This window comes from Girardinichthys multiradiatus, chromosome 6 (genome assembly GCF_021462225.1).
Source record: "Girardinichthys multiradiatus isolate DD_20200921_A chromosome 6, DD_fGirMul_XY1, whole genome shotgun sequence".
NCBI lineage: Eukaryota > Metazoa > Chordata > Actinopteri > Cyprinodontiformes > Goodeidae > Girardinichthys > Girardinichthys multiradiatus.
In genome coordinates, this window is record NC_061799.1 from 37,109,420 (window position 1) to 37,133,114 (window position 23,695).

The 23,695-nt window shown below is 39.3% G+C and overlaps 1 protein-coding gene across 1 annotated transcript in view; it reads right to left on the bottom strand.

Moving 5' to 3' along the window:
• Nucleotides 1-23,695, bottom strand: part of LOC124870293 (zinc finger protein GLIS1) — a 62,316-nt gene that overhangs the window by 25,039 nt on the left and 13,582 nt on the right. The window contains exon 2 of the mRNA XM_047368887.1: nt 10,171-11,251. Within this exon, the coding sequence (XP_047224843.1) occupies nt 10,171-11,055 (885 nt within the window). The 5' untranslated portion in view covers nt 11,056-11,251. The remainder of the gene's footprint in view (nt 1-10,170; nt 11,252-23,695) is intronic.

Sequence of the window (23,695 nt, forward strand, 5' to 3'; positions counted from 1 at the left end):
GGTTAGGCTATGAAAGAGAGCACATATAATTAGTTACAGTAAAAGCTCAGCCAGTAGCTATGTCTAGGAGAAAAATAGCATTAAACACTGAAAGACAGGGCCAAGTGTATCATTGGTAGAAGGTGAACATTAAGTTGCTGGCAGAAGCTTAGCCGATGTCCCCCTCCAGGAAGGCGTCACAGGTAGATTCAAAGTCAGGCCACGTGTAGCTTCTAGGAAGAGAAAAGAGAGAGAACATAAAGTTAAAAGCTTAAATAACAGTAAATAATGCAAAACTGGAGAGTAGTATGAGAATGTAGCAGAGATAGCTCAGGATAACTTCTAAGCCACTCTAACCATAAGCTTTTTTAAAAATGAACGTTTTCAGAATCAGAATCAGAATCAGAATCAGAAAAGCTTTATTGCCAAGTACGTTTTTGGACATACAAGGAATTTGTTTTGGCGTAGTCGGTGCAATACAGTACAAATTAAACAGTACAAACATATCTACAATATAATATAAATATAAGTGCACAGTTTTAAGTGAGTGAGTAAGCCTAGCCTTAAAAGTAGACAGGGTGTCTGCCTCACGGACTAAAACTGGGAACTGGTTCCACAGGAGAGGAGCCTGATAACTAAAGGATCTGCCTCCCATTCTACTTCTAGAGACTCTAGGAACCACCAGTAAACCTGCAGTCTAAGAACGAAGTGCTCTGTTAGGAACATATGGAACAATCAGATCTCTGATGTATGATGGAGCTAGATCATTAAGGGCTGTTTATTTTTCTGGTCATGTTTTTGTTCATGTTTTGTCAAGTTTGGTTTTTGGATCTGGTTATTCGTTTCATGTTTTTCTAGTTATTTTTCTATTAGTTTGTATTCTTGAATTCTTGTTTTGCTCAGTCACGTTTGTTCTCTCCTGTCAATTAAGTTTATTCGGTTCACCTGCACCTAGTTAATCTGTCTCCTTGCTTCACCTGGTTCACACTCCATATATACACCTCCGTTCTGTTTATTCCTTGCGGAAACATTTTTCAGATCTTGCTCATGTCTTGTTTTTCAAATGTCATCTTTCTTGAAGTTAAAGCAAAAAAAGTTCTGGATAAATGCAGAGAAAGCCTACATGCATTGACAGTCAGAGAAGTGAGCAGTCTTTTCTGGTCACACAAATATAAAATTGCTTTAGAGATTTTACTTGCTGGGATAGTTGTCTGTGTACCCTCACAGTAATCTGACTGCAGTCGCATAAAACATGACTGGAACATGGTGGATTTAAAAAGTCTTTGGAGACTCGTGTTTATAGCCTGAATAACACCTGCCGACGTTACGAGCTAGTAAATAATTCAGAATATGTTAATAAACACTGACCACATTCATGTGAGATATTTATTTTCCACTGCAGCACCAGCAGTGACTTCACTGTCATGTCAGAGCGCTTTATTAAAATGAAATTACGTTATTTGACTAGTTCAAGTGTGACCAGTGACTAATGTTTGGTGTTGATGTTGATTTAATATTAATCCAGAGTAAAACCTTTATGAGCGGGCAGCAGCGCAGGACACAGTGATGAAGTGATTCAGTTAAAGCGTGTGTCCCCTGAGTGAAACCTTTTAAATGAATTATTAATCAGAGTTTTGGGCTTATGACAGAAGGGAATAACAGAGGCTTAGTCACTCTCAGAGACGAGAATTTATGTCTAAAGAGAAGGTCGTCCTGGTCCAGATGTAATGAGTTGAGCTGCAGAGAATGACTGACGACATGACTGATGAAGAGCGATGGCGCTGTGGGCTCTGATGTGATGGTTAAAGCAGAAACCTTACAGGTTGTTTTTCTAAAACAGGATGCGGCCCGCTTTATTCTTTATGTTGGTGTGCTTTTTTTAAATTCTAAAATAGTGAAACTCAACACTGGCATTAATGCTGAGAGTATGCATGGGCTGGTTAACCCAGGCTAACATTTTATGCTATTCTTACATAATAAAACTTTTCATGAGATACCAAAGAAAGCGTCTCTTGTTGTGTGGAGCATGGAGTAAAACAACCCCTCCCCCACTTGTTACCACATACTGCCAGTTAGCTGGCTGAATGATGGCTACCAAACTTTACACGTGCCTTAAGAAAGGACAAAATTAGCTTTTTGGAAATACAGAAAGGTGTAAAAATGAAATAAGGGCCCCCTGTCATTTTTACTAGAGTAAAACTTTTTTAAACTACATTTGGCAACCAATGAGCAACGTACACTCACCGGCCACTTTATTAGGTACACATTGCTAGTACTGGGTTGGACCCCCTTTTGCCTTCAGAACTGCCTTAATCCTTCGTGGCGTAGATTCAACAAGGTACTGGAAACATTCCTCAGAGAGTTTGGTCCATATTGACATGATAGCATCACACAGATGCTGCAGATTTGTCGGCTGCACATCCATGATGTGAATCTCCTTTTCCACCACATCCCAAAGGTGCTCTATTGGATTGAGATCTGGTGACTGTGGAGGCCATTTGAGTCCAGTGAACTCATTGTCATGTTCAAGAAACCAGTCTGAGATGATTCATGATTTATGACATGGCGCGATATCGTGCTGGACGTAACCGTCAGAAGATGGGTACACTGTGGTCATAAAGGGATGGACATGGTCAGCAACAATACTCAGGTAGGCTGTGGCGTTGACACGATGTTCAATTGGTACTAAGGGGCCCAAAGTGTGCCAAGAAAATATCCCCCACACCATTACACCACCACCACCGGTGAGTGTAACTAATAATACCACAGTTTTAAAGTGGGATGAAGATCAGCTCCTCCAAGTCCGAGGCCATGGTTCTCGACCGGAAAAAGGTGGCTTGTCCTCTTCAGGTTGGAGGGGAGTTTCTGCTTCAAGTGGAGGAGTTTAAGTATCTCGGGGTCTTGTTCACGAGTGAGGGAAGAATGGAGCGGGAGATCGACAGACGGATCGGTGCGGCTGCCACAATAATGGGGGCGCTGTGCCGGTCCGTTGTGGTGAAGAGAGAGCTGAGTCGAAAAGCGAAGCTCTTGATTTACCGGTCGGTCTACGTTCCTACCCTCACCTATGGCCATGAACTTTGGGTCATGACCGAAAGAACGAGATCCCGGATACAAGCGGCTGAAATGAGCTTCCTCCGTAGGGTGGCCGGGCACTCCCTTAGAGATAGGGTGAGGAGCTCGGAGTAGAGCCGCTACTCCTCCACATCGAGAGGAGCCAGTTGAGGTGGCTCAGGCATCTATACCGGATGCATCCTGGACGCCTTCCTCGGGAGGTTTTCCAGGCACGTCCCACCGGAGGAGGCCCAGGGGATGGCCAGGACACACTGGAGGGACTATGTCTCTCAGCTGGCCTGGGAACGCCTTGGGCTCCCCCCGGAGGAGCTGGAGGAGGTGTCCGGGGAGAGGGACGTCTGGGCATCTCTGCTGAGTCTGCTGTGCCCACGACACGGTCCCAGATAAAGCGGAAAACGATGAGTACGACGAGTACGAGTATTTAGACCAAATTTTAAAGGAGAAACATATAAAATGATTTATTAAATTATGTTTAAAACAGAATAGCAACCATTTTTGCAGCCGACAAATCTGCAGCATCTGTGTGATACTATCATGTCAATATGGACCAAACTCTCTGAGGAATGTTTCCATTACCTTGTTGAATCTATGCCACGAAGGATTAAGGCAGTTCTGCTTCTGCTGGCAACAACTTAATGCTCACCCTCTACCGATAACCCACATGGCCCTGTCTTTCAGTGTTTAACCCTTTCTCTCTCCTAGACATGGAAATTGACTGAGCTTTTACTGTGACTAACTCTATGTGCTCTCTTTCAGACTCTAACCTTGAAAACTGACTCAGAGTTTATCTGTTCTTTCTTTCTAGGTGAAATGACTAAAGGAGCTACATCCATCAACATTTACTTTTCCTTCCCATAGAAAGGACTGCTGGATCAGTGCTTCTGTATTCTTTGTGTCTCTGCTCTGTTCTCTCAAACCCCCAGTCGATCGTGGCAGATTGCCGCTCACACTGAGCCTGGTTCTGCTGGAGGTTTCTTCCTGTTAAAAGGGAGTTTTTCCTCTCCACTGTCGCTACATGCATGCTCAGTATGAGGGTTTGCTGCAAAGTCAACGCCAGTGACTGTCCACTGTCTCTACATGCTCATCCAGGAGGGGTGAATGCTGCAAGTCACTGACTGGATGCAATCTGCTGGGTTTCCTTAGATAGAAAAACTTTTTATCCAATTTGAATAAATAACTGAATCTGACTGCACTGTTCAATTGTTAGGATTAATTGGAATGTATGTACCTGACTGTTGTGAAGTGCCTTGAGACATGTGTTTTGAATTGGTGCTATATAAATACAACTGAATTGAATTGTTAAAGTTTTGTGCTCGTATATAAAAGAAAAAATATAAAAATCTATTTGTAAATCTATTTGTAAAAATGTAACAATTTAAACACTAACATATTAACTTTAGGAACAACGTATAAATCAGTTTATTTGTAGTGCATAAAAATAAAAGAACTAAACATCAACATTAGATATCATCTGACTGAATTATATCTGTGTTTAACTTCCATCCATTGGGGAAACCCAGCAGGAGCCTGAAAACGTGCCGGGAGTCAGTTGTTCTCTCGGGGTTCATCGGACCTCAACCCCCCCAGTCAGCTGTGCGCTGGCGAGGCGAGCCGGCTGTGAGTCCGGTGTCAGGGCAGCAGAAGCGGACGTCTCCGAACACGTCGGAGCACGTGTGGAATTAAGCGAAATCTTGATAAACCGAGCAGATATTTCAGGTGTACACAGCTACATTCTAGTCTAAAAACAAGTTCTTTTTGTTTCACAGAAAGCGCAATATATCCAACTTTGCTCACAGCTTTTCCCTCTCCTCCAGGCTTTGCTACTTCCGTTAGCGCAATCTACTTTGACCTGCAACAAATCATGGGATAGTGTGGCCCGCGAAGGATACACTGGACCCATCCTTCATATCTGGGGAAAAGAAGGACGCATTTGTCGGCCCCATTTGTCGGAGCCTGCGAAGCTGTAGTCTTCATTGCCTCACAATGACGTAATCGGCCAACAAATGTGTCCTTCAAAGAATGCAGCCCCTCAAATTGGACACAGCAATAGAGAATGACATTTGTGAATCGGTGAATCTGTGTTTGATTAATCTGTGGCTTCAAGGACCCGGATGTGTGACACAAAAAACAGAATTTTAGAACTGAAAGTAAAAGTAGTGAAACTGAATTTTCAATTCAACAAAATATATTTTCAGAGCAAATGAATTCAGTTTCAAACCATTAAATTCAGTTTCAATTAAGTGAAATTCATTTCAAACCAATGCATTTAATTTCAAATTACACAAATACAGATTCAGTTTGAGAAATTCAAATTCAGTTTCTGATGGCACAAGTTTCTTCCCATATTTCTCTTGACTTATCAGCAGTCAGTATCTTTTCTGCAACAGATGGGTCTCCAACAAGATCTTAGTGTATGTAAAATATTTGGAAAGATTTGTGTTAAATGTTTTGATGGGATTTTTGCTTTCTGTAACCTGCTAAAAAACATATTTATGTCATTATTATAGAGAAATTATTCATACCCCTGAACGATTAAATTAAAATAGTTTTGATTCAATCATGACAGTTTGGTTCTGATAGAGAATAAGATCCCAAAAAGATGACAAATTAATGAAAAAGATCTAATTCTTCTGACTAGCTTTTTGTATGGTTCCGCTGGTATTTTGAAGATAGGAAGGCCTCCTTGCCATCACCATAATCTTTTGAATGCTCCAGGGTAAATTCCAAGGCTAATTTTTGCCACATTGAAACAGCATATAGCTCAGAAGGATCTGTTATTTCTAGTTTATTAATCTTTACACTGTCATAGATCTAGTTTGTGAAAGATAGTTAAACAGAGGAATACTGTAATTTACAATAAAGATTGTGTTAGGTCCAATAAGGTAACATGTGAGACACTGTATCCTCCAATTTCTCCAGTGAGAACTACTTATGACTAAAAAAAAACAAAAAAAACGTAAATACATGCCAACTTTTTGTTTGTTGAATTTCTCCTGTGCCAAAAGTAGAAGCAGTCTGAGAAGTAGGCTATTTATTACCCCATGAATCCTGGTACTTTTATTTTAAACACATGCTTCGTGTAACTAAGGACCATGTGCAGACATATAAAAGAGACTAAAGCCAACAAGAGAATGTGTTTGGCATATCAATAATCACAAAACATAAAACCCAACACAAAAATTACTCAAAAATCCTTAACATGTCACTAAAAATATCAGCATTTTTTCTTAAAACTGCCAAAACACCAACAAACCGGAAACTTCTCTTAGAAAATATTGACATGTTTTAAGACAGAAAAAGACAAAAGTTGTTTCAGAGAAGAAAAGGATAACGAAGCTGCATTACTCTGCATAAAAGGTAGAACATACATACTGTCTTTATATCCCTAAAAATGTTCAAACATCAGACACAATATGATAAAACACTTCATTGAGATTAGAATAAACTGTTGTTTTCTAAAACTGTGGCAGACCAGTGCATCCCAGATCAATGCATTATGTCAGTGAAATAACTAATTTTGACTGTATTTTTAGGTGATTTGTACGTCTTCGACTGTTTCAGTGTTGCAGACACATCCTGCATTCATGCATTCATTCAATGAAGCCCTGTTTCTTCCTCTGTGTCCATGAGTAAGGGAAACATCCTGCATGGAAACAGATTATCTGCATGTCTAACAGACAGTCTGATCAGTCTGACGCAAATTGAGACAAACTAAAAGGCAGGTTTAGTCCAGTCAAGCCCTATTAAACTCTTAAAATGACCTGACGTAAAGGTAAAAATCATGAGATTTGTTTGGTATAGCCTGTTTGTGAATGGCTTCACATACCCATTATTTCCAACATCAGGTCACTGAGAGAACTGTATATCCTGTAAGCCCGTTAAAATGACCGTATGGCGTCATGCAACCCTGCATGCAAAACCTGTCAAACTTCATCAAGTGCTGCTAATGATGTCTAATGCATCCACAAGCCATCCTTTTTGTTTGGTGGCATTCGCTAACTTTTTGACAGACTGTTGGATGCTCCTGCAATTGCCTGTAACACATCAATCTACTCATGATGCCTTGAGGTTACTGTAGAGAAGTCAGTGCCTGAGATTTAAATTATTTACAGTCATGTGAAAATTAGTACTCCCTATGACTCCTGTGTGTTTTCCTAATGTATCTGGAGAAGTGGATATTAACATAAATTTTAACAATACCAGAAAATTAAAATTAAAAATTTGAAAAATGTTATAGCAAAATAAACAATTTCTGCTGAGGAATAAATTATGACCAACCCCCAAGATACACACACACACACACACACACAGAAGTTTCTATTTCTACCCATATTAGGACCATTCATTTTAGTAACCAGATTTATTTCCTAACCCTAAACCATCCCAAACCCATTACTAGTAAATTAATAGTGTCAACCTGTCAAGGTTTGCGGTGGTGGGACCAAACATCAGAAGTAAATGAACACATAAACTTCTATATGATGATATAATTATTAATATTTAGATAAGATAAACGTTATCCTTCCCCTAGGGGGTAATTAAAATCGTTTCATCAGGCCAGGTTAAAGATCCACCATAATAATAAATAACTATGAATAAAAAGTTAACAAAATTACAAACAATACAGTACAGAATTATTTAAATATTTACAGACTGTAAAATGCTTTATAAAAATAAATTTGGAAAATATCGGAAACACTATATATAACTCTATATATACAGTGCATATAAGACAAACTAAGATAAACTCTAGACTTCAGTTCAACAATCTTAGCACTATTTATGTAGAAGGAAGAGGTAAATGAAGTGAATAAGTATTTGTTGTACATGATGATGTCAGTAGCCATAACCTAAATGGTCATCTTCAACACTCCTCGTCTGTGGAGAAGTTCTCTGATGTACTAAAATCTTCTGCGTAGCTTCTGATTGCAGCAGGTAGCAGAGCTGTTCGCAGTCCAGGCTGGTGCTGACAGCAGAGGGAATGATGCATTGATCTGCTTGGGAATGCCTGTTTGTTCGCACCGTAATCCCGGGACCAAATCTACCTTTCAACACTCCTCTCTTCTCCTCCACCAGTAGGCTCTTCTCCTCTGTTCAGTTCAGTTTCTCCACGTTTTTTTCTCTGTTTTGTTTTGGTCATTTTACCAAACTAAACCTCATTATACAAGAAGACAATCAAAGTAAAATGCTGAATTTTAATATTATTATTAAATTAATTAATATGAAATAGATGCAGTATGAACATGGCCAGCATGACATAATAATAAGCTAATCAAGATAATGACGAGCATATGAATAAGCCACGTTCAAACATTCTGATACTGTGTGACAGTTTAATTTTGCTAAGTTTTATCATCATGATTTACACATTTCTGAATCCAGTCTAAATTCTATCGTTGGTTAATTTTTCTCCCTATTGATTGCTAGGAGTGCATTTGTTTTATTTTGTTGTTTCTTTCACCAACCAATCACAGCTCTTAGAAGACAGCACCACACCTAGCAACAGGGTCAACCACACCTAGCAATGGGGTCAACCACACCTAGCAACGGGGTCAACCACACCTAGCAACAGGGTCAACCACACCTCCTCACTAAGATAGGAATTTCTGTCGTCTCCTCGCTCAGAGTCGCTCTCAGCAGAGACCTGAATCACTCTTAAGCTAGGAGTCCTCGGTAAGAATATTTAGGCTAAGCGAGAAACTCTCTGAGAGGACTCTGAGAATCTTTGTGAATACATGCCCAGATGTTTAGCATGGTGTTGCAGCTTACGAGTCTGATAAGGGATGTAAAAAGATCTCAAAACAATTTGAAATCAGCCATTCAACAGTAGGGAGACTAGTGTACAGGTGGAGGACATTCACAGCAACTGCCAATAGGCCCAGGTCAGGTCGTTCCAGCTAGTTCACGCTGAAAGCAGACAGCAAGATGCTAAAAGAAGTCTCCAAAAACCCTAAAATGTCATCATGAGACGTTCAGAGGGCTCTTCGTACTGCACAAGTACCAAGAGCAAGAGATTACACAAGTTCAACTTTCTTAGGACTCGAGCAAAGAGGAAACCTTTGTTTATGAAGAGAAATATGAAAGCCAGAAAAAAAAGTTTATTACAGACAACACAGATAAAGTCTGGGGCTCATTGACTAATGGTCTTTGGACAGATGACTCTTAAACTGAATTATTTGGACACCAAAACAGAGGACATGTTTGGCATAAACTAAACGTCATTCCAGAAAAATAAACTCGTACAAACTGTGAGCACAAAGATGAAAGTGTGTTGTTTTGGGATTTCTTTCCTGCAGCAGGACCAGTTTGGCTCAACATCACAGAATCCACCATGAATGCCTCCATGTATCAGAGGCTGGTTGGAAAATATGTGAGATCATCTTTAAAAATATTTAAACTGAAGCAAAACTGGACCCTGAAACATAACAATGATCCCAAAACACACAAATAAATTCACCAAGGACTGGTTGAGAATTAGAAATGGAAAATCCTGGACTGGGTCAAAGCAAGAATTTTGATGTTATTGAAACACTACAGGAAGAACCAAATGGGATAAGAATCGTTATTTGGGGCAAGGTGGTTCTAACTTTTTTCCTCACCTAGAAAACATATTTTTGTTTATCTCTTTTATTAAAACATAAATGTTACAAAAATGTTAATTGTGGTTGTATATATGCATTTAAATCACTTTATTACATTAGATTGTAATAAAGAACTCAATATTTAATGGGGTGTTCTAACCTTTCCTCGTCTATACATATAAATGAGTGTAGTTAGATTAGAGCTAGACCTTGTTACCATTTCCTTTTGTTTGTTATCTTCTGAGATGGTTCTTGTTGTCAGTTGATGTTTTGTCCTGCCCAGAGACTACAGGTGGAAAGTAGCAACATTTGCTAATACATGGTATAAATAAAAATAAACTGTTTAAACTGATTTGTGTTGACTCTGCCAGAAAAATAGTTTTGCCAAGAATAATATGTTGAAACATATCAAATTAAGCTTCACGGATGTGTTCTAGGACATTATTTTTAAAGTTAAAGATAACCATTTAAACCTATTATCATTTGGCTGTTTAATATTAATTAAAATGTTTGAGACTAAAAAATAAAGACTACTCACCATGCATTTATTGGGTTTTTCTCCAGAATGAACCCTCATGTGGATGAGAAGCTTGTAGCGAGCGTTGAAGGGTTTATGCCGTCTGACACAGCCGGTCCAAAAACATGCAAACTCCTCCCCTTTACGCTGATCGATGTGCACCTTTTCAATGTGCCTCACCAGCTCCTCCTGGCTGCTGTAGGTGGCTCTGCAGTCAATCCAATGGCACGACTGCTCCTGCTGGTCCAACGTGAGGTCTTTTCCTGATGGTCTATTGAGGCTGGGGGAGTGAAGAGGGGACTGGCTACTGTACTGTGCATTGCTACCCCGAGGATGCTGGCCAAGACCGAACAGTTCCTCCTGCTGATTGTTTATTTGAAATGACTCCCTTTGACACGGCGAGAAATCATCTAGAGGTTCTTGTTTAATTGAACAGTAATCCTCCTGTAGATTACGCTGTTGTGCAGACACTTTATGATGGTACTCAGAATAAGGCACGTGTGAGGTAAGAACTGTAGATAATGAAGAGGAGGAAAGGGATGAATGTAAAGATTCAAAAGATGGAGACTTGGCACAACTGGTCAGCATGTAGGAAATAGGAAGGGAGGGCTGAGGGTAGCAGCTGACGCTTTGACTGTTGGCTTTTAGGTCTGTTTGACCTGTAATGACAAAATCCTCCACAGTCTTTTCTAAGTGGGGTCCTGCTGTCTTACAGCTGAGCAGGGAATTGGGGTTACATCCCAGTGAGGTCCTGGGAAGGGAGCACAGACCTCCTCGATGTAGTGACGGCTGGCAGAGGCCCCCAAAGGACACCGGCGCCTGAAGCTCCTCAGCTTCCTCAAACACATTCCCAAAACTGGGAAAAGTGAGCTGCACATCTGGAGGGCCAAGGTCAGGGGGCCACATACCAACCACCTCTACCTCCAAGAGACCCTGCTGATAAAACTACAGATCTTTTTAGAACAACCTTAACAAACCACTGGGGGTAAAACCTTCCATAGTGCCCTTCCAACATGGTGAATGAGAAGTGGATGGCATCTTCTAGAGAGGTAATCTTGTCTCATTTGCTCCAAATTGCAGCTTGGTCAGTTATCACCCAACGCTGTGGAAAACAAAAACCAAAATGATTGATCAGAAAAGACAAAAGCCCCAGCTGGTACTGCTACATTTTACAACACACTAATGTCTCCAACTCTGTAATCTTAATCCAACAGGGTGATACGATACACGTGAAGGAGTAGGTAGAAAAGTAAAGGGCAAAACATAGTCCCGCCTACTTGACTCCGCAGACGTACGCGCAACTCCGGGTAGAGTCAAAACGGACGTTCGCCTCACATGTCCACGGAAAGCGCAGTTTTTATGACCACGTACGAGGTGCCACACAATGAACTGCTCTTCAGGAAAAAGTCTCCGCATCGAACTATTTTATATGTGACACACTGCTGCGAGTATGAGAAGCGTCACGGCCTGCCTCGCACAGACAGGTGTATTCCTCTTCTTCGTCCCTAGTCTGGTTTATTGGCCTTAAACAAAAACCTTCTTTTCTTTTTTTTCCCCAAAGCTACACGGCAAATTTGTTCTGCGTCCCGGTCCGATGATGCCATGGCAGAAAGTGTAGGAAATGTAGGAATTTGTCACCAGAAATAAAGGAAATTGGTACAGGCTCTGTGCCCACAGCGTCTGTGCGGTGTCTCCATTCGTCACAGAACGCCCAACTATGTTCTGCTCTAAACACTCAATAAATTAACATCACATAAATGCATTATATGTGAGGCTGGAGATGAATAAACCAACATTTATTGAAAGAAAACCCAAAAAGCTGTAGATGGAAGTAAATGACATTTAAAGTCCAAAACATAAAGCCGACACGTAACATTTATTAAACTTTGCACTTTTTTTTTTCAGCACTAGAGGCCTTTATTTTGATAGTACGCAGACAGGAAGGAGGGGCAAAGAGAGGGGAGACATTCGGCAAAGGTCACCGGGTCCGGGACTCAAACCCGGGACGGCCGCTTTGAGGAGTATAGCCTCTATATGTGGTTGTGCGCTAACCCCTACACCACCAGCGCCACACCCACAATTTATCAAACTTGAAACTATTGACAGAAAATGACAAGGAGCTTGCAGAAATAAAAGGAAGAAAGACATTTAAACTGAAACAAACCAAACAACAAAACAGGCATGGTAAGATTAAGCATGGACCAAGCTGATCAGGGACAGGGTCATGAAAATACAAAAGGAAACAATGTTTTTAAATCGAGACAAACCAAGAAATTGTCCAACCAGTGGCCAGCTACTTAGAAACTCAAACATTAAAACTTTTTTGTGGACCAGGGCATCTTAACAGGACCAGGTCAAGCATGGACTCTTCTACTTTCAAATCTGAGGCCTTGTGTCTGACAGCTACATCCTGGCACAGTTTGGGTCATCAATCGTACAATGATCCCAAAGACAGAAACAAGTCCACAACAGAATGACAAAAAATAAATAAAGAATCTACATGATGCAATGGTCCAACCTCTGCAGAGTGGACATACTGTGGTGGGACATTAATTCAGCGTTGCATAAAGTATACTTAATAGACATGAGGGTTTCTCCACAATACTTCCAGAAGACAACTACTTAAAGGTTTTCCACTAAAGGTGGTTCTAGATTCTGCCTCATCAGTTGCATTTAGTTTTTTGCCCAGGTTTGATATTTTGCCTTCACCTTTGTTGAATAGATAATGACAGTAGACCTGGACTGGTAATTGGTTTCAATATATACCAAGGTTTAAGGTTTTAGGGTGCTAAAATTTCCCACTAGACCAGTTGTATGATTTAAGGTCTGTTTACTGAGAAAGTGCCCATGTGATCAGAGTGTTCTCTGGCTGTTTGAGGCATTGAGTAACATGGCTTTATCCCTCTGCCACGTGTTGCTTTGCACTGCTGATCAGCTGGCTGAAAAAGAATAGGTTAAAAGAAAGACAAACTGAACTTTTTGAGATTTCCTGTTGAGAAAAACATGGCAAGTCATGGTGTGGAAGCTGAATGAGCCGTTTTTTTACCGGCGCTTATTTTGCTGGCAGGCTCTGAGTGGCATGGCTGTTTAGGGCCCAAGCAGCTAGCTGGAGTAATTAACCAGCTATTATCAGTTTGTTATACCTGTCGTGATGTACAAAAATGAGAATTGCAGAAAGGGATAAAACAGAAACTACTACTACATTTACTATTTTTTGTTTTTTAATTTGTGCTTAACTTCATGTACACAAATTAAATACCAACAAAGAAATTTTACATTATATTGAAACTATCCATGTTTGTATTGTTTAGCTATAATTGTTGCTTTTCCCCTTTAAATGGGAGTAATTACATCTGCCAAGGAGGATATGTTTTCAGCTGAGTTTGTTAGTCTGTCTGACTGTCTGTGTGTGTAAGCAACTTTACGGAAAAAGTTACAGACGGATTCTTATGAATATTTTTACCAGAGGTGTGTCCTAGTCCAAGGAAAATCTATTAAACTTTAGTGGAGATCCGGAGCTCGATCTGATCCAGGATTTTCTTTTTCTATGGTGTCAGTGACCCTACATTGGGCAGAGGTATGCGGTCTCTGACTGTCTTGTTAGATAATGTTATTCACTTTAGTTTGTTCGAGTTACCCTTTCCATCACATAGATGTGCATCTGCTGCTACAGAGATATCTTTGTGCTCCTCTACGTCGCCCTCTTTTTGACTTTTGTATGGAGAGGTCATCTTAGATTTGTTGCCATATGTATGTCGAAATACCAACATACACTGCCTACAATAAATAACACTGACATTATACTACAGCGCAGCTTGTTCATACCATAAACTATGACCCACAGGAGAATAGTATTCCCACCCGCAACAGTAGATATATCTCATCTCACATGTAAGCAGCCATACGTTGCCAGCATGCATTACAAACAACATATGTACATGTGAATATGTAGTTTTATGTACATGTACGGGTTTCCATTGCATTATAATGAAGATCAGACATCAGTAAATCATGTTATATATAACAACCTTCACATTCATTGGCACCTCTACAAAACATTTATAAAAATCCTTAAAACAATGCACTAAAGTTTTGTTGCAGTGAATAACCACACACTGAAACACTGGACAAATCTAACCTTTAATTTCTTTACAAATATTTGTTCTTAATCATAAATTAAGAAAAAAAAATTAAAGAAAATCACAGGGCACCTGAATTATTTGTATTAAATAAATGTACGCGAGTTTTTAATGTGTGCTTTACTTTCTTTTGTTCATCAAAGGGTCAAAGGCCCGAGTCCATGTTTGTAAATATAAGGACACAACAGCCCATTTTGGTTAGCAACTCTTCAAAATTGGAAAGACAAGAAACCTTGACAATTAAGTAAGTACAGTGCATCCATTTTATCACCCAACATTATCCAGCCTAAATATCCACTTAGTACTTAAAACTATGTTACAAGTTCTAATACTGTTGTATTGGGCTATTAATGCTATTTCCTCATTGATTTGCAGCTGTTAACAAGATTTCCCCCAGGATTGCCCTGCATTTAGCTTCATCCATCTTCCTATCAACTCTGAACAGCTACCTGTCCCTCCTGTAAGAAAACAACTCTTCCTGGTTGAATGAAAATAATTTTAAATCTAAATATGTCAGGGGTATAAATAATTATTTATTTTTACTCAAAGTTGCCATACCGGAAAAATCTTACAGCAGGTCATGTATAAACGACAGTGTGTTTTTGAACACTAGAGGTTTGATTTTACTACATGCAGAACCTGGTAAAACCCAGATCATTTAGATCATGTGCTGTTTGTTACATAAAACCCTGCAATTAAAAGTTGGTGTACTTATGTTTTCCCAAGACTGTCCTCAAATTACTATCTTTTCATAATTTATTTAATGCTTTAATAAAAGTTCAAAGAGTATAAAACTCTTATTTGTTTTTACCCTGAATATTTAAAATGACTTGAAGTTATTTTACTGAAATCCCTCAAAATGCCTCAAAGGACAGATGTTGGTGTGTTTAAATTGGTGGATTGATCCTGCAAAGCAGCACATTCCACCATGTTGGTTAAACTGAGTCAGGATCTTCAGAGATGTCGTGACTCAGCTAAAGTGGCAGTTTACAATTCAACAGTCTGAATCGGGAAACCTGAAATCTTTCACTCTCTGACGTTTACTCCTCTTATTTTTGGTTTGACTTGAGCGGCAAGTTTGCATTTAGCGTCCAGGGCTGCTTATTTACAGACAGTGTTGAGACCATGCTGGCAGCTGATTTTTCACTGATCAGAATTAACAGGCAACGTTTCCCTACACACTGCTAATGCAGGGCAGGGAAAGTGGGCTGAAAATGAAGTTCTCCTCATCCCTCTCACTAATACAGTAGCTCTACTGTGTAAAACGTCCTTCACTGTTTATTAGAGATGACCTATTCTCCACCATCTGCCAGATATTGATGATCTAATTTGCAGCCGGATCCCTGCTACATGTAATTAGTCATCTGAAGGCCTCAGCAGGAATCCATGCTGATGCAATCCTGTTGATCCTTTATGGGCTCTAAAACAGCACAGCTAAGAGGATGAGTAAGTTCACTTCTGTATTTATATTAGCTGATGATGGAGTCACTAAGTGTAGGTTCAGGCCTGTATTTCCTGGTATGCTCTGGTTTACAGTTTTATGATTCTTCCCGTAAATCGCTGGAGTTCCCCCCAACCGGAGTCGCGCAGCAGACCAGTCATGGGAACTGTGGTTAGATCTTAATTAGAGAGGCTGTGATGTGTCTGTGCCTCAGCAAACTCAACAGGATTAATAGCAAAGTGGTTTGGTGTGACTGAAGAATGATAATTGCAAACCACTACCTGCTGGCTTTGAGAACTGAAACCAATATTAGAGCTTTGAATGGAAATAAAACCATCAAAGACAAAAAAAAAATATATATATATATATATATATATAAGAACCACTCAATTGTTCATAATCACATCCGCTCCTCCATAAATACATCAGATTTCCAGCTGTAAGTGCAGCTGTGTCTGTTCACCAAGAACACTTTGGTCCTGATCCAGAAAGAAGAGCCAGACAGTGAAACTAAGAAAAGTGTCCCACAAACCCTGAAGTGAGCCAGTGAGCGCTGTGAAATAGCAGACTCATCTCATGTGGTGTCTTTTAAAGACTCACTTGCTGAGGTTAGCTAAACACAGCTGTGGCATTTCAGGACAAGCAAATGTGTACTTATCTCAACAATAAACACAAAGGATTTTTTATATGCTTTCAAGTTTAACTGCAACGTGGGAAAAATATGTTTTTGTTGTTTTGTTATCAAATGAGCCAAAACCCACAAGATACATATTTAAATGTGTTTTCTCCTATAATAAAATGCCTTTTGGAGAAATCGATACCCCTCAAACTTTTTTACATTTTGTCACATTACACCCACTAATTTTATAGGATTTTATGTGACAGACCAAAAAAAAGTAAAACATATTTCTAAAGTTGAAGGAAAAGTGCACGATACTGCTAAATAAAGTCTAGTGAAACCAATCACCTTCAGAAATTCCCAAACAGCTACCCAGAGTCCACCTGTGTGTAATGTAATCTCAATATAAACCCAGCTGTTCACTGAATGCCTCAGAGGTTTGTTGGACAACATTAGTTAACAAACAGCATCATGAAGACCATGAAACACAGCAGGCAGGTCAAGGAGAACCTTGTGGATAAGTTTAAAGCAGAGTGAGGTCATTAAACAACATCCCAAGCTTTGAACATCTCACAGAGCTCAGTTCAATCTATCTGAAAACAGGAAGAGCAGGACACAGCTGCAGACCAACTAAGACTGGACCGTTCTCCTAACTAATCGGGCAAGGAGAGCATTAGCCACCAAGACTCCTTTGGCAACTCTGGAAGAGCTGCACCTCAGGTGGGGGGAATCTGTTGGCAGGACAACTATCAGCCTTGCGGTACACAAAGCTGAAGTTTCCGATGGAGCGGCAAGAACAAAGATGTTAGGGCTGCTCAAAAAACATTAATTAGGGGGCATTGCAATATCACTGGACACAATATAAATATCACTAACAACTACTTGGAGTGCAATAAATATTCTATAATGATATAAGTACCACGCACCCATGCTCCATGTGTCTGTAATATATTCGATGATGCTAGCTGTTCAATACAACAGAAAAGGTTTAAATCTTTATCAAACTGTATTATTAAGATTATTGTTATTATTGAAATTCAGTAGCTTCTCTGCCAAAGCATCGACCGTAGCCAGTTTCATCAATAAAACCATGTTGTTGGGATGGAAGTAATTAATTTCATTTATTTATAGTACCTGGAAAGACTCCTCACTCATCTAGGCTCTTTGTTTGCAACAAACTAAAGGCATAACACGGTTTAGCTAAGTGTGTCTTTATTATTCACCAACATTATTGGACATTGTCTGTATACTGTCCTAAACGTCCTCTGCTCTGGTCAGATCAGACAAACCTTTTGGCCTCCAGCTAATATTGCACATCATAAAGAACACACCATCCCCATGGTGAAACATGGTGGTGGAAGCAATATAATGTGGGGATGCTTTTCTTCAGCATGGACAACTGAGCTGCTCAGACTTGATTGAAAGGTGGATGAAGCTAAATACAAATCAGTCCTGTGAGAAAACCTGTTGAAAACAGTTCCGTTAGTAGTGAAGGTTCATCTTTCAGCAGGAGAACCCTAAACATACAGCTAGAGCTGCAATGGAAGGGTTTAGATCACTGCAGACTGGGTCATTTTAACAGATGAGGTGTTAGAGTGGCCCAGTCAAAGTCCAGACATAAATCCAATTGCAAATATGCGGCAAAAATGAAAAATTGCTCATTTTAGAGAGTTTTTAGATTGCTGTCCAAACTGGGCTTAAGCTATTTTGCAAAGAATAGAAAACATTTTCAGGTAGATGTGCAAAGCTAGTGAGGACATTCCCCAAAAGACTCACAGCTGTAATTGCAGCAAAATTGGTTCTACAAAGTATTGAGTCAGGGGAGAATTAACATGAAAGCACACCACATTTTTCATAATTAACTCATAAAAAAATCTGAAAACCATGTATTTTTTTTGCTGCTTTTCCACAGTAAGGATATACACTGCTTTGTGTTGGACTGTCACACATTATCCAAACGAAATACATTGATGTTTGTTTGAAAAATTTCTAGAGGTATACTTGTGCAAGCCCCAGAATATGCACAAACTTTACCTTTATAAATTTAGAGAAAATCTTATTATGAAGTTAGTTTGCCTTCAAAAATTCAGCATGTTTCCACTTCCTAGGAGTATGATAGATTTTAGCACACAGCAGCTAGATTCCTGCTGCTTTACAAGCTGTGGTACTAAAGGTTTTCCTTTAAGGTGTTCAAAACAGACAGTTATCCCCAAACCTGTCCTTCAGTGCTTTAAGTCTCATTTAGCTCAGGCTGAGGAAACAGGGAACAAATATATTGAGCAAGAGGAAAGTAAACTCATTATTCTCGTTTCCAAATGAACCTGATCTTGAACTGAAAAAAAAAACCACCCCAGAAATAATGACCAGCCAGCTTTAGAACATGGCAGCGTCACCTCAAAATAGTTTTAAGGTTCTTGCTGCTAAAAAGCTTTATTTGAAAAGGCTTTTTCTCGAAGCAATCTCTTGTTTTAAGGTTAAAAAAGGATAATGAGTTTATAAAGAATTACTTGACTTTACCTAGATTCCAGCTCTTACAAAATGATCAAACCTAAACAACAAAGAAAATCTTATCATTTTCAACCCATTTTGCAGCACCTAAATACTTATAATAATCATTTAATCCTGTCTTTAAAACAACTATTAAGGTCAATTCTCTGCATGCAGCTCTGCACAGGAGCAACATATTAACATAAGAGAGCTAAACCCCAAGTCTGACTCTGTATTAAAGAAAGCACTTGGATTACGTAACTAGTTCAATAACATTCATTTGTGTCTCTTTAAACAGAAAAAGGAGACCAGTATCCCAGTAACAAACAGATGGCTGAATAGGGAAAGTTTACACTTCACAGAATAATTTCTGCCTCATGTTCTCCCTTAAATTACGTTAATCCTGTGAAACCAGTTCAGTGGGTTTGTGGTGTTCATTATTTAATTTTCTATCAGGTCAATTATATATATGTGTCTAGTGAAAATTAAAGGATTTTTGTTTTTCTAACTGTATTTTGCTGTATGCTATAACATTTATACAAATTTACACCCTGGTCATCCTGTTCTGACAACTGGTCTCCTCTTGTTCCTGGATAAACACAATGTAAAACATCATTTCCAGGTTCAGGTTAAACTGTCCTATAAATAATGATCAGACTAAGTGGGCACAAATGGGCCTTCAGAATGTACAATGATTGAAATCATACCGCTAATTTAGTTAAAAAGTGGCTTAAAGCAAAGTTTTGGAGTGGACATTGCAATGCTACAGATTCAATCCCCTTGAAAATTTGTAGAAATACCTGAAAAGCTGTGTTTGAGCCAGCTGACCTCCAAACCTGACTCAGTTAAACCAGTTCTGTTAGAAGGAATGGGCCAAAATACCAGTAAACTATTGTGAGAAGCTTGTGGCTGATATTGAAAAAGGCTTGGCCCAAGTCATACAGTTTAAAAGGCAATTCTACCAAATACTAAATAAATCAATGTAAACCTTAAAAATTGAAATTTGTTTTTTAGAAAAATCTGAAACAATCCCTCAAATTATTCTAGCATTGATAAATGACTTTCTGCCCGCAGCTGTAAGACTCTATAACCACCACTGATCCCACTAAACCCAATAGGTTGTTTACGTCTCTGGTATGATTCACACAGTTTTTCATATTCCTATAAAAAGTCAAAATTTTTTAAACGAATATACAAGGCACATGTATACTTCTAAATGATATTACTTAGTTGCATATTTCTTAAAATCTGAATATGCTATTTTTGTAACTACATAGATTTTCTTATGTTGTACACTTAACCTTACTGCACAGTATATTATTTTTATTATTATTATTTATCTTTATGTGTCTACGCCCTTCTATGTGCTTTCACTTTACTGCTGTAATACTTGAATTTCCCCATTGAGGAACAATAAAGGATATTTATATTCTATTCTATTCTATTCTATTCTATTTAGGTACCTAAAGTTACCTAAAGACCTACAGCATGCGCTGGGGTGGTTCGCAGCTGAGTGTGAAGCGGCTGGGATGAGGATCAGCTCCTCCAAGTCCGAGGCCATGGTTCTCGACCGGAAAAGGGTGGCTTGTCCTCTTCAGGTTGGAGGGGAGTTCCTGCTTCAAGTGGAGGAGTTTAAGTATCTCGGGGTCTTGTTCACGAGTGAGGGAAGAATGGAGCGGGAGATCGACAGACGGATCGGTGCGGCTGCCACAGTAATGGGGGCGCTGTGCCGGTTCGTTGTGGTGAAGAGAGAGCTGAGCCGAAAAGCAAAGCTCTCAATTTACCGGTCGGTCTACGTTCCTACCCTCACCTATGGCCATGAACTTTGGGTCATGACCGAAAGAACGAGATCCCGGATACAAGTGGCTGAAATGAGCTTCCTCCGTAGGGTTGCTGGGCACTCCCTTAGAGATCGGGTGAGGAGCTCGGCCATCCGGGAGGGACTCAGAGTAGAGCCGCTGCTCCTCCACATCGAGAGGAGCCAGTTGAGGTGGCTCAGGCATCTATACCAGATGCCTCCTGGACGCCTTCCTCAGGAGGTGTTCCAGGCACGTCCCACCGGGAGGAGGCCCAGGGGACGGCCCAGGACACGCTGTAGGGACTATGTCTCTCGGCTGGCCTGGGAACGCCTTGGGGTCCCCCTGGAGGAACTGGAGGAGGTGTCTGGGGAAATAAACCTAATGTTAAGTATGGTAGGGGATCTGTGGTGCTTTGGGCCACTTTCTCTTTCCAAATGCTGTTTTATTTCTGCTCAGGATTTACAGATTGGTCTAAATACACGCAGACACAAACATGACCATCAAGTCCATCAGATGATGACAATTTGCTGTTAGGGTCAAAAACAAACCTGGTGCAGTACTGAACAACTGTATGGAAGAAAATATTTTCTGCTAGAGAGACCCGAGTCCTTATTTGACAAGACTTTCAAATGATTCCTCGCTTTAACTGATGGATTCGAAGTTAAAACAGATCCGATTGTGGTTTATACAAATAAGCCAAATATTGGACTTTCAGATAAATTGTCTTGATAAGGTTACATCCTGTTTGTTTGTTTTGTAATTACAGGATAAAGTTTGCAAAGGAATTTTAAACATTTTAAACAATTTATTTGATTGTTAAAATTAAAATATCAGGTGGACCTCAAGAGAGGGTTTTGTCTAATGCAAAATTCACCCAATTACGTTTTTTGTAAAGTCAGCAGTGCATCAAGTCACTTTTTTCTTGTTGTCCTACATCAGTTTTAGCATCATCTGTCACCAGATGGTATCTATTTCACCAAATCCGAATGTCACAAACAGCTGTGGTCTTTCAGAATCCAAAGGATTTTTCTCTGGCTGTAATTTACATATATATACATAAATCTGGGTGAACCTTCTCCAAAATGCATGCATAAAACCTCTTTTAAATGTGGGCAAAACTGTGTAAGGGCAGTCAGATGCCATTAGCTTGGTGGTGCTATTTTAGGATCAGATCTGCCATTGTGGAAATTAGAAGGACATGCAAACTGTGGTTTACACATTTTTATGAGTAAAAATATACTCACGAAATGATCTCCTAAAGTTTGCAGCTTGAATTTTGACCATAGCTAAATGGAAAATCATAACTTTCAAGCCATCACTGTTTTTAAAACAAGAACTATCATGGGGAGTTGCTGTGTGTGACTGTGAAAAAAACAAAAATAACATTTCAGGGATAAACATTATAAGCAGCAGCAATAATAGTAGCACTTGCATTTCTTCTTCTTTGCAAAAGCAATGACATCACGCTTTTAATTTTTAAACTGTGGTTTTCAACTATGGCATATTTATTTTATTAGTTTATTTCAAACATGATTAGAAAATAAGAGTAAAATAAATAGAATATTATTATTATTATAATATTTATAATGACAACATATATAATCAGCCAAGATTTCCCACTGTTCCCAGTAAAACAGCTCCAGGTTATATTATGTTCATTATAATTTTTACATAAGGATAGTTTGAAGAGTTAAAATGCATTTTTACATTATAAACTAAAACAATGCTGTGTAAACAATAACCCCTTGCTACTTCTGTCAATCTTGTTAAATATTTGAAAACTGAGAACTGAAACAAAAAACTAACATGATCAAAACTGAACTGTTGAATTAAATTAGCTATTTAAAATAAGTTTAACAGGCGGACAATGAAAACGCATATTTACGAGTGTAAAAAACAATAAGTGCACATTTTAAATTTGTCCAACATTAAAAAGAAAGAGGTGGGGATTTAACCTTCTGTGTCACAAAAAAACATTATTGCATTAATTTGGTGTGGAATACGGTACATAGTAGACTAATCGATTCATTTTTATAATGGCGCTTAAAAGAAAGAATCTTATAAAACACGGAAATCCTCTTTTGGATAAAAGAGGTAATCATCTCTGGCTGACCTGTATTTGTGAGAAACAGGTCTGTGTATTTTGTACCCATACACTCACAGTTACACAGTTAACATTTAATCTGGAACAAATTATTTTGCAAAAACTAAACTGCAGTGAGAAGTATTTGTTTCCCCACAGATTTCTTCTTCTTATGCTTTTTGGCACACTTAACTTATTCAGGACATCAAACAAATTTTAATATCGGACTTAACCTGAGTAAATACAAAATTCAGTTTTTAAGTGATGATTTCACTTATTTAGGGAAAAAAAGGCAATCTAAGCCATTCTGAGCTCAAGTTAAAAGTAATGATCAAAGCTGAAGGAACACCTGTAATATGTGCGGTGCAGTGCTGCCAACCAAAGGTTGTGCAGAAAATCTGGAGAGATTCATGACACGGTTGAGGACCACTTGACAGGAAGGTGTCACCTCCTTTCTGGACCAGTCGCTGAGCTGCCACTCAGACTACAGCCAAGTCAGAGTGAGAAAAAGCTGCTGAATGCATTTTTTCCATGTGGCTGATCAGCTTAATGAAGAGGGGCAGTGTGAGGCAGCAGCGGCACAATTAAAAACCTTGGTGCGAGTGCCATTAAAGACAAAAGCAGAGACTCACACATGAAAACCAAGACAGTACCTAAAAGTGACGCTTATCCAGGTGATAAAACCACTGATGTGCGCAGAACCACAGCATAACTAGGAAATAAGAAATGAGAAGCTGCACTAAAAAACCTTTCAGACAATTTGATTACTACACTGTTACTTTTTAAGATAGCCCTGACATGGTTGCATATGAGCCTGTATGATGACCCAGAGTAGAACTTCCTGCTATCATGGTTTGGAGACAGACATTTACTTGACAAACTTGATAAAGCGCTACACAAGTTCAGGCCATTTACCATTTACTGTTCAACCTTCAGGATAAGAATTGCTAATTGCCCTTGCTAATCAAAAAGCTAAAA